The 12,359-nt window shown below is 36.9% G+C and overlaps 1 protein-coding gene across 1 annotated transcript in view; it reads right to left on the reverse strand.

Annotated features, from left to right (window-relative positions):
- The window catches only part of ADGRV1 (adhesion G protein-coupled receptor V1), a 675,247-nt gene that overhangs the window by 570,551 nt on the left and 92,337 nt on the right, over positions 1 to 12,359 (reverse strand). Inside the window, exons 21-25 of the mRNA XM_045285199.1 lie at positions 10,892 to 11,072; positions 10,078 to 10,280; positions 6,020 to 6,149; positions 2,818 to 2,898; positions 1,257 to 1,396 (exon numbers count right to left, since the gene is read on the reverse strand). Coding sequence (XP_045141134.1) covers positions 1,257 to 1,396; positions 2,818 to 2,898; positions 6,020 to 6,149; positions 10,078 to 10,280; positions 10,892 to 11,072 — 735 coding nt within the window. The remainder of the gene's footprint in view (positions 1 to 1,256; positions 1,397 to 2,817; positions 2,899 to 6,019; positions 6,150 to 10,077; positions 10,281 to 10,891; positions 11,073 to 12,359) is intronic.

Raw genomic sequence — 12,359 nt, forward strand, 5'->3', positions numbered from 1 at the left:
AGTATAATATTTTACATTGAAGCATACTCATGGAACTTTACATTTACTTCAAATAGGTTCAGACTGCATTGTAAGAAATTGATGAGTGACAGTTTCCTAAAAAGTTGACTGCAAAATATTTTTAAACACATCACATTTAATTTTAATTTTATCTTTAATACATTGCAAAAATCAAAATTACATTAAAATGTGTCTAGGCAAAAGGAAAACAAATACATCTAAGAAGGAAAAAATGCTTTTGTCAATATCTTAAGAACACAGAGCTTAAAAATGCTCCAAATAAGTCCCAAATAAAAGCAATGTTATGCATTTACAATATGAATGTAAATTCAAAATAAAATTACCAAATAATTTAAAAATACTGTCCCATTCTCTTTTCTCTGAGGAGTTTTCCCTTGTAAAGTTGCTCCATTGATTCTTCAGTACATTATTGAAAATGTATCAAAAGAGCACTAAAGAGTTATATCTCAAGTGTTTTTTACTTATTAACTGGAGGAAATCAAAAGAAAGCTGAGGGACACCTCTGAGTACATAATAAAAATATTCTGCTTAATTCCCACTTGGAACAAAGTAGAATACACACACACACACACAGAGTTCTTATTTCTATTGCTGCTGACAGATGTCCTAGATTTTCATTCTTTCCACGAGATGAGAAGAAGAGAATTAGCTTCTCCACCCACAGACTTATCCATGTGATTTAACAAAGGAAATGTTAGTGGACAACATGTAAATGAGTTCCAGAAAGAGGCTGTAAGAGCCTCTACGCAATTCTCCACAACCATGCTTTCTCCCCTTTGTGATGGTGGAAGAACCTGCTTCGATGTAGGCATTGGTCCTAAGTGACTGCAATGATCAGAGCCCCTTGTCAACTTAAGTTGCATAGCTGCCATAAGTAAAAAAAACAAACAAATCTTGTTGTATTTCAAGATTGAGATTTTGGAGAAATCTTGTTAACAGAGCCAATACAAGCTACTAGACAAATCTACGGCAAACAGAACGGTGGTACTGTGCCATTATATTCCTTAAAGGGGTGTGAATTCTCAGAAGACAAATCTATATGCAAAGCTAAATATAAAAACAAATAGCATATCACTATTTAATTGATATTTTGAAGTGTCTGTGTCATTAGACTTATTCTCCTCCTACACAGAAAAATATGTACATAAATAAATAAAATACATTTCATAGTGCAATAAAGCAGATTTTTAAAAGAACAGCAAGTGTCCAAAAATGATGAAGGCAATTGTACTCACATTTAATATAACAGTGCTATGCCCATCTTCCGGTTCAGTCCCACTGACAAAGAGAGACTGTGGGCTGAAGTCAAAGACACCGTGAGCATGGTCAGAAGCCGCAATTGTCACTAGGATTTGGGAAGCCGCTCCTAGACTAGCTGTATGAATAAGTTCCAACAAATAGCAAGAAAATGTTAATCGGTGATTTACAAACCAACGGAACAACTTACTTTTTTTCAAAAGAATCGTTCCATTCATTGAGTAAGCTCTAATTTGTTTTAGAAAGAAGGACAGGCATCAATGGTTGTCACACATATTCATGCACTTATGACCTCTCTCTACTTTGGCACCAACGTTATAAACAAGAGCTACATAAGTACGAGGAGATGAATAAGGAAAACTTGTTCTTTTTCTTCTCCATGAAAGAGAACATTCTTCCACACAGACTAAATGAGGAAGGTCTCCCACGACCTTCGCTGACCTCAGAAGAACATGAGGCAAAAGGCCTCTTACCTTTATGAAAACACTTGTTTCTCTAAACATCTAGGCCTTTTCATTGTCAAATTATGGCATAAATCTGTCTCTCCTGTCTTAAGCACTACATTCTTGGATCTGAAACAATGTCAAGATCTAAAGACAGAGTTATTTTTTTTCTAAGAAGTATATCCAAGTTTCAATTGTAGCTATTATATCTGCATAAAAGAGTACATGATTCCAAACAGAACAGAGTAATCAAGCACAGAGGCCACAGGAGGCATAGATGGAAGTTAGGAACGAGCAGCGGGAGAAAACATGAGTTTTGACCCCAAAAACGAAAACCTGACTCTGAGAAAGCAACATTTTAGGTTCATTAGAGCTCTACTCAATAAACATATATTCTAACTATGTTATCCTTATGGAAAAAAATGTTTGATCGTATTTGTATACCCATACACTTCAAACCTCCTCTTCCCTTTGATAGCCACACTCATTAACGGGAAAACTTATTTCCTAGTTATTTACTCAATGTTCCCCATTTGGTTCAATTAAATACTACATGTAAGAAGTCATGTAGCTACTGTATGGAAGAATAACATGTAACAACGTATTTATTTTTTAAACAGGAGATCGGCTTGATGTATTTCAAATGAAATTATAAAGGGATTACTTTTCTATTTTTAGAGTAATCAGACCTATGTAAAATGTTTTTAAGTACTTGTTTTTTATAAGTCATAGCAAGAAACACATCCACAATCCTTGGTTGAAATAAAGCATAAATGATATTTAAAAATCAAATTAAACCTATTTTATAAAATTTAATTGATCTTATTTCGAAATGTGACTGTGAGTATATATAGATTGCTGTAGCGGAGGGAGGGGCGGACTTCAGGGCCAGGCAGAGATGGAAGTCTAACTTCGTCCTGTGTAGGTGACTACAGTATAACAGGAGCCAACAGAACAGCACGAAGTGACAGTAACACTTAATTTTATGATATATGTAAAGAGCCCATATATAGTATGTGTCCACTATTATTATCTCTGAAATAATGCATTGAAATGAAAACGTGTGATAATCAAGGGCCTTCGCAGAGCTGCTTACCGCGTTTGTGAATAGTTGGGAGGAAGAGTTCCATGTCCCCATCACCACTACCACTGCCATCAACCCTAAACAGCTCAGCCACTTCACAAGGAGACAGACAGAGACACAACCCACACAATACACATGGACACAACGAGAAAATCGACAGTTCTTAAAAATATATCAAGCAAAGAGGAAAATGTAGTAATATTCAGCCAATAAGGCATCCTGCGATAGCAAATTAATTATTTCAAATGGCAAAAGTATAGCATTAAGCATGTCAAAAATTTACCAAAATTTCAGGAAATAACCCATGAAAAAATTTTAATTTGGATTTCCCATTTCTGCGTATTTAATTTTATTTTTAAATGTTGACTTATTTACCACGATGTGCATTGTTTTTAATACTGCATAATTATTTAAATATGTATTTACTATCATCAATATTAAAATTTAAATATAATCTGTGTTTTTAGGCCTACATACCTATAAAAGTGACCTCACTCCCACAAATCAACAACTGCCTTACTTACACTCAGGAAAATATATCCAATATTTCCCTCCAGCCACACATTCAAATCTCTGCCACATGTATCAGTCGCAACTTCGATACCCTTCCCCACTAGCCTTGTGAATGAGCCCTAGATATGAAGTTTAAAGTACTTTGCTTCTGGCCTGGTTATGAGGCACACTATCTATAAACCCTTCAGCAACTCACTGCACTCCTTGGAACCCCGGTTCTCTCACCCCTAAAGGAGGCCATCTTTTACAGTATCGTACAGATCATAGAAAATAGTGGAAAATAAAAACACTGAACATAAAAAAGCTCGGTGGCAAAAGATAAGGAATCTAATAAAAAGAAAGTTATACTTTTCAAATAGTTTAACCACTGCACCACCAGGGCTCTTTAAATACCTTTTAGACCCCAGTTGTTACTTTATCAATACTGAGAGCTGTGAAAATAGCAGTGGGAAAGAAGGGGGACAACAGTACTTTGACTGACATTGTGTCATGTCTGCTCTGCTTTTCCCTCAATATGATTGAAAGTAAAAGACACGAGATTTTTTTGCTGCCCTGAACCTAAAATCACCTTACAGACTTAAAAGGCAAAAGGGAATTACAAGAGTTATCTAGTGGTATAATTTTGCTCCCACATTATCTAAAATATGAGGGGGCTAAAAGTCATGAGAAAGTGCTTCAAAGTTCAACCTCAATGTACTTTGGCTAACCTAACAATGTCGGAGAAGGTATCCATCCTGGACCTGCAGCATCATTTAGCATCGATCTGCTATTTCATCTATTATCCAGTGCCCACCTATGATTCTTGAATGCTCCAGGAATAGAGGCCAGTATCCAATTCCTTCACCTTCAACTCCAACTAATTAGAAAATTAGATTCCCCACCATTATTGTTTACTAATAAATTATTTCGTTTGCATATGAGTAGCCATGTGTAAGTGAAATATGACAATGTCTACCCTAGATATTGGGAGAAAATATTTTATATAAAATCACTAATACCCCTATCATCATGAATACAATTTCTGAGGATAAACTGATACTTCTTTGTTAATTCATTCTAGGTAATAATCACTAACACACGTTGCTAGTATTGGGCTATAAATGATACACAGAACAACTTTTCAAACACATTACAGAGACCTTTATATTAGTGAAATTCATATCATAAAGATAATAATTTGGAAATGGGAGCACTTGTCTCTGGAAGATGAGCAAAGCTGGTATTTTTACATGACACCTGCTGAATAAGCCATCTAGCATATGTCCACTTTTCCATGCATTCAGCCAAGTTGTGACAGTTTAATCTCTTCTCTACTCCCCCAAACTTGCTAGGTCTCCTTGCTATGTTTTACCTGTGCTTTAGAAACATGGAACAGGACTTTTGGGAAATGCTGCAAACAACAACAACAAAAGTTGATGTTGAATCGATGATTTAAACTGACAGAGACCCCACAGAACAGAGGAGAAACATCCCATAGAATGGATGGATGTCTAAGGCTGCAAATCTTTACCAAAACAGACGTCCACATCGTTCCACCTTTGAGGCAGCTGATGGATTCAAACCACAGACCTCTCAGATAAGCTAAGTGCTTACATCTTAAAACCCCACCATGGTTCCTGATTGTTGCATAGATACCCTAAGTTCCACTTATTCTAAAATCAAAACCTTTTTAAAATTCCTGTCCTACATATATCTTTCCCTTTGGATAACTTATTTAATACCATGAAGTTTTATTCACCTTTATATTCATCAAACGACATTCCATAATAAGGGTACTAGGTCTTATAAGAGAAGGGAATGTTCTAATGCATACCATACCAACCCTCAATTTCATAAACATATGAGATCGAAAAAAGTCCACATATATGTGGTACATGTGCATGCATTCTATAACCTTCCCAGTAGTATCTTATAATTAAACACACGTACTCCTACACAGAAACAAAAATAATCAGTCTAAACAGGGTTAAATAAAAATCATAAATATCCTCATATCAATTCAGATGAGTTTTTGCTAAAAAATGAGTTTTAGATTCAAAAAACCTTCAGTATTCATCTTCTTGAATATTAGAATTGAGGAAAAAGAAATTGGTTCAGAACTTCTTAACCTATTTCATTGAAAACCAAGTTGTAAAAGATAATTTAACTGGCTCAGATTTTAACCTATGCTATACTTGGTAATGTTTCTAAAGTCAAAAGCAGGGGAGGAAAAAGAAGACAGGAGACAGGTACAGCATGGACATCTCCTATTACTGACACAGTAATTTCGTGACTCAGTGCAGTTCTATTTGTTCTAAAAGCACAACTACTTTAAGAGTAATAGGTAATAAGTAGAGCAAAACCACATGAAAAATGATGACCGCAGAATAAACACAGAGATATTAATTCAGAATTGATGAATTCTAACAGCAAAAGTATGTGTATAAAAGTATGAGTTAAATAAACATTTCTTTAAATCTGTATCAAAAATTATGTAGAGACAATTTTTTAACCAATGAATTGGACTAAAAATCAGAAAGTTTCCACCATAAGCCTTGTACAATTCTTAGTCATCAAGCCACCCTCTCTAAAAACTAGATCTTCATTCACTTTAAAACGGTATTAAAGTTCATTCAAAGGTGCATATTTCCTTAGTGAAATCTACTATCATCTTAGCCAGTGGAAAGGCAAATATTTGAAAATGTTGAATCACTAAACTTACCTCCTCCCTCAGAATTTAACAATTCAACTTTAAAAGATTTTTCCAATTCAGGGATAGAATTATCAGTGATGTTAACACAAATGTATTTATATCTTTCTCCTGGTTGAAATTCTAAGGTACCAGCAACACTCTGAAAAACAAATACAACACTATTCCGTTGTTATAATTATTTTGTATATGAACTTACAATGTGAGAACAGTTGTTATGTTCCAATTTGTTACATATCAGAGAGGCCTAACTAAAAAAATAAAATTGATAATATGCAATGTCATGAAAAAAATTTAATATAAATAGTAACTTAATATTTTTCAATTAAATAAACCAGAAAGATTTTTTTACTCATCTAAAAAGTAGCCAAGGCAAATGATAATCTTAATATATGATATTCTTAAATTCCTAAAGAATTATTTTTAGAGAAATAAAAGGAATTCTCCTGATTAAATATGAGGGGGCCTCAAAAACAATTGTGAAAGAAAAGGAATTTAAAGATATATTTTCCCACAAACACTTGGAAGCGAACTCATACTTTTGTTGTTGTTGTTAAGTGCCAAAAGTCAGTTCAAACTCACAGTGGCTCTATACACGAGAACAAAACACTGCCTGGTCCTGTAGAGGCTTCACAGTTGTTAAGTCTGAGTTCAGTGTGTCAATCTGTCTCCTTAACAGTCTCCCTTTGTTTCGTTGCCCTTGCTTTGCCATGCATAAAGTCCTTTTCCAGGGACTGATCGCTCCTGACAGCATGTCCAAAGTAAATCATGCCATCCTTGCTTCTAAGAACCATTCTGCCTGTATCTCTCCCAATACAGATTTGTTGATTCTTTTGGTAATTCAAAGTACTTTCAATATTCTTCACCAGCACTATAATCCAAATGGATCAATGTCCAACTTTCACATGCATAGGAGGCAACTGCAAATACCATGACTTGTGCATCTGATTTACCCAGTGCAATGTCTAATTTGATCTCCTGACTGCTGCTTCCATGTGCTTACATTGATACTGGATCCAATCAAGATCTTGATTCCACTTATCATGATGTTACCTATTAATCCAGTTAGGAGGATTTTGATTTCCATTACATTGAGTTGTAATCCACACTGAAGGCTGAAATTTTTATCTTTATCAGCAAGTGCTTCAAGTCCTCCTCACGGCCAGTTGTGTCATCTGCATATTGCAGACTGTTAATAAGCCTCCCTTGCATACTAATATAGTCTAGGTTCTCTGATACAACTCCCATGCTCACGTTTCCTGATTTTAAACCATGCAGGATCCACGTGTTTTGTCAGAACTATTGTCTCCAGGCCCCTTTTCAGGTTTCACATCAGCACACACGCGCACACACACACACACACACACACACAGAGGTTTGGAATTCTCATTTTTCACAAAGCTATGCAAAGTTTCTTATAATCTCCATAGTCAAATGGCTTGGTATAGTCAATAAAACACCAGTAAGCACATTTCTGACATTCTATGTTTTTAGCCAAGTTTCACCTGACATCAACTTTCCCTTGTTTCGTGTTCCAGTCCAGGGGTCCTCAAACTTTTTATCACTGTCCCTCAGACCCGTTGGAGGGCCGGATTATAGTTTTAAAAAAACTATGAACAAATTCCTATGCACACTGCACATATCTTATTTTGAAGTAAAAAAACAAACGGGGCAAAAACACCCACCGGGCCAGATAAATGTCCTCGGCGGACCATGTGTGCCCCGCCGGTCATGTTTGAGGGTGCCTGTGCTAGTCTGAATCTTCTTGAATTTCTGGTAGCTCCCGTTGATGTACTGTTGCAATTGTTTTTGAATGACCTTCAGTATCATTTTACTTGCATGTGATATTAATGATATTGTTCTAAAATGTTGGCCCTCGGCTGGGTCATGTTTTTGGAATTGGTACAAATATGGACCACTTTCCGTCGGTTTGCCAGGTGGCTGCCTTCCCGACGTCTTGGCATTGACAAGTGAGAGCATCCAGTGCTTCATCCGTTTATCGAAACATCTCAGTTGGCCTTCCATGAAGTTCTGTAGCCTTGTGTTTTGGCTAATACACTCAGTGAAGCTTGAACTTCTTCCTTCAGCACCATTGGTTCTTGCTCTAATGCAAACAGTGGAACTCCACCTGAAATGGTGGACTGTTGACCACTTTTTCTGGTACAGTGACTGTGTAACTTTTTCCATCTTCTTTTGATGCTTCCTGCATCATTCAATATTTTGTCCATAGAATCTTTCAGTATTGCAATTCAAGGCTTGATTTTTTTTCTTTATTTCTTTAATTTTTTGATATACTGAATGTATCTTCATTTTTGGGTTTCTAACTCTAGGTTTTTGCACATTACAATATTTTACTTTGTCTTCTTTTTTTCTTTTTTAAATCATTTTATTGGGGGCTCCTACAACTCTTATCACAATCCATACATACATACATTGTGTCATGCACATTTGTACATTTGTTGCCATCGTCATTCTCAAAACATTTTCTTTCTACTTGAGCCCTTGGTATCAACTCCTCATTTTTTCCTCTCCCTCTCCGTCCCCTCCCCCTCACAAACCCTTGATGATTTATAAATTATTATTTTTACTTCGTTTTCTTAAGCTCTCTCTGAACTTTTCTGTTCAGTTCTTTGACTTCATCATTTCTTCCATTTGCCTTAGCTACTCTGTGATTATGTGCAAGTTTCAGAGTCTCTTCTGACATCCACTTTGATCTTTTTTCTCTTCTGTCTTTTTAATGACCTGCTGCTTTCTTCATGTATGATGTTCTTGATGTCATTCCACAACTCATCAAGTCTTCTGTCAATAGCATTCAAGGTGTCAAATCTGTTCATGAGATGTTCTTGAAGTTCAAATGGAATATATTCAAAGTCATATTTGGGCTCATCTAGATTTGTTTTCATTTCTTCCATTTCTGCACCATTACCTTTAATTGTTGGTACACACATTTGAACAAAAGTTAAATTAACTGGATTTCCTAGTAAGCTGATAGATATTATCCTAGCACAGAGAGCATTGTAGTTCAAGATATATCTTGAAATGTCCTTTTTGACAATGAATGCAACGCCATTCCTCTTAAATCTGTCACTCCTAGCATAGTAAGCTACATGATTTTCTGATTCAAAATGGCCAATACCAATCTATTTCAGCTCATTAATGCCTAGACTATGTATCTGTATGCATTCCTTTTCATTTTTATATCTTCCAACTTTTCCAGATTCATATTTCACATATCCTAAGTCCTGATTATTAATCAATGTTTGCAGCTCTTTCTTCTCATTTTGAGTCATGCCTCATCAGCAAGTGAAGATCCGAAAAGCTGTATTCCCTCTGACTTTATTTCCTGAACCTCACTGTGCTCAGCTCTACTCTGAGAGGGCAGCTCTTCCGCGGCCAGATTTTGAGTGCCTTCCACCCTGAGGGGCTCTTCTGCTGGTTCTACATATGACAGTGCTCTGCTTTGTAACGTGCTGAAAACCACTTGAGGTGAAGAATCATTTAAAAAGAAATGGAAATACATTCTCTTTGAAAATTTAGTTTGGTTTGATGGCTGAAAGTAAATGCACTGTCATCTGGACACTTCCAACTCATCGAGAGCCTGCAGAAGAAAGTATAACTGCCCCTTTGCGTTTCTGAGGCTGTAAGTCACGAAGAGAGCAGAAAGCCTCTTCTTTCTGTCTCAGAGCTACTGGTCACTTTGAATTGCTGACCTTCCTGCAGCAGACTAACCCACTACATCACCAGGGCTACATGGATGTAAGTAGGAGGGTTTAAAGTGTGGGAAATACGTAATCTTCGATAAATTAAACCAAAACTTGTAACATTAAAATAAGTAATGTTCGTTACATGTATAAAAGAAATCACTAAGGTAATTATCTGCATCATGTTAGTCTTTAAGCCATGAAAATACCTTAATTTATATCAAGTAAAAATGCTGGAAAGCCACCAGTGCTTGTAGCCCTTATTGACTGTGTTCTACATAGTGTGCAAGCCCCTGCCAATTCTCCAAGAGAAGTATTAAGGTTTGCTTTTAAGAAGCAAATAGACCTTAAAAAGATTAAACGAGCTACCTGGTAGTGCTCTGGACTGAATGCTGTCAATGAAACCGTCCTATATTCCACCATCACCCTCCCCAAGAGTCCTTGGGCACGGACAACCAGCAACCGGATCTCTCCATCTTCCTCCTGTACAGTGATGTGCGGAACGCTGCTCGCAGGCAGGGTCATTACAGCCTCCGGCTGGGGAGGCAGCCCTGTGGAGAATTGCAGCAAGCCTGGTGCAAACAAAGAGAAGTAGCCTCATCATTCTTTCCCCATTCACCTAGGAGAGAATTTCTTATCCCTTGAAACCATATTACACAAGTATTTCTAACCTCACCCTAGTTTTTGGAGGGCATTCACTTAGAAAAAATGTTAAAAAAAAGAGCATTCTTTTGGCACAGTCTTAAGAATGGTAAAATTTTCAATAAATTATCATTGTCTGTGATAGTTTACAAATTAACAAATTATCTCTTTTCATAAAAAGATGCTACTATAAATATACAATAATAATTATACTTTTTGAAGCATAACCAATTATAAATTACAAAGCACTTTAGAGGTTTTCATATCATAGTATGGTAATTAAAAATGTGATAGCCAGATGAAGCAATTTTGTTCAATTCACGTAACTGTACCTTAAATATCCAAATCATCATATTATTAAAGTTTAGGAAAAGATCTTCACATTTGCTTTAGTAAACAATATTCCTCACGATGGCAGCGTAGGTTTTTAAACGTCTGAGGAATTCTACTTCAATTATTCAGAAATCTCCTAGGTGGTTCTCAGCGAACCTGAGTCCCCCTTAGAGAAGAGAAACCTGCATTTGCACAAGGGGTGGGTTACCGTATGGATGGTCACTAGCTTTGATGGTGATGTCTGTCGTTTCTTTCTCACGATCTAGGCTTGCACCACTGGTAGGAGTGGAGCCTACTTTCCCATCTCCAGACACAGCAGACACCAAGGTCACACGGAAATACTCATTGAGCTCAGGAATATCATCATCAAGAACATATATATTCAGTACCTGCAAATGTAAAAATACAGTGATATTAAGGAATTGAAGCAGGTAGAAAGTATATCCCAGAAGAAAGTAGCCAATTAATTATACTTGACTAAAATTCTTTTTTCCCCCGAGGTTTATTGGTATATAATTTACATATTATATAATCCAATAGTTCAATCTTTCAATCATATCAAGAATTGTACAATCACCCCCACTTCAATTTTAGAGCATCCTCCCCCCCACCCCCCTTGATGGTTAAATTGCCTTTAAGATGAGTTATGCAATCATAATCTGTTCTAGTGCTCCCTCCCCCCTCCTGTCTACATTATTTGCTCCCATAATTTCCTTCCCCTCCCTATCATCCACCCCCCACCCATGCATTCCCTATGTCTCTTTTGTCAGTTATTATCATTATGCATACATCCTCCTGTGTTTCACATCAGGGAGACCGAACAATAACAATAACAAACAAAACCACACAAAGTGGTAAGGCTAAAAACATAATAGCGTACAGACAAAAATACAAACAATGCATAAGAAGGAAAAGACCCCCAACAACATTCAGAAAGCCAGGGAAGACATTTCTGTCAGGGAACCAGTAAGAGATACAAGCATCCAGAACAGATTCAGGTGTGTCTACAGGAGTTCGATCCAGGGTAATCAGAATCACAATGGTCTCTGCCTGATAGTAAGCTGTTTGAGACTCTCGCCTGTGGCCAGAGCGAATCTGCCAGTGGACCTGTCTGACTGGATTCCCAGCAGATGGGGGTCGGGCTCCCACCGTCCCCACCGCCTTCCACCAATTGGGAATTCATGGTTTTGGCTCGGATGCTTTTCTCCTCACCACATTCGAATCTTGTCATTGTCATCCTTAGATCGCACCAGCTTGCGTGCTTCCTCTGTTGGTTTAATTGAGTCCTCGCTTAGCTGGCTGCTTGTTTAATACAAACCTTTAAGACCCCAGACACTATTCCAATTGATCGCCGGGCACCATCTGCTTTCTTCACCACACTTTGCTGCAGCACCATTATCTTCAGTGATCATTTCACAAAGGGGAGTGTTGAGGAGAACCACGATGTAGGAACTGAGTGTTCTTAAGTTGGAGCTCAGATTTGGTACAGGCCCAAAACCCATTCCTGGATATATGCCCTTGTGTTTTTTGGGTTTTTTTAAATTTGTTATAATTTTGGAGCCAATACATATGGCATATCATTGAATCATTCACTCATGTCAAACATAATTGTACAATTTCTTCCAAAACCACACGTCTTCCTAAACATACTTTTCCTTCCTCGACTTCTTTTTTTT

This window comes from Echinops telfairi, unplaced genomic scaffold (genome assembly GCF_000313985.2).
Source record: "Echinops telfairi isolate 266 unplaced genomic scaffold, ASM31398v2 ScPeMD7_7469;HRSCAF=8507_1, whole genome shotgun sequence".
Lineage (NCBI taxonomy): Eukaryota > Metazoa > Chordata > Mammalia > Afrosoricida > Tenrecidae > Echinops > Echinops telfairi.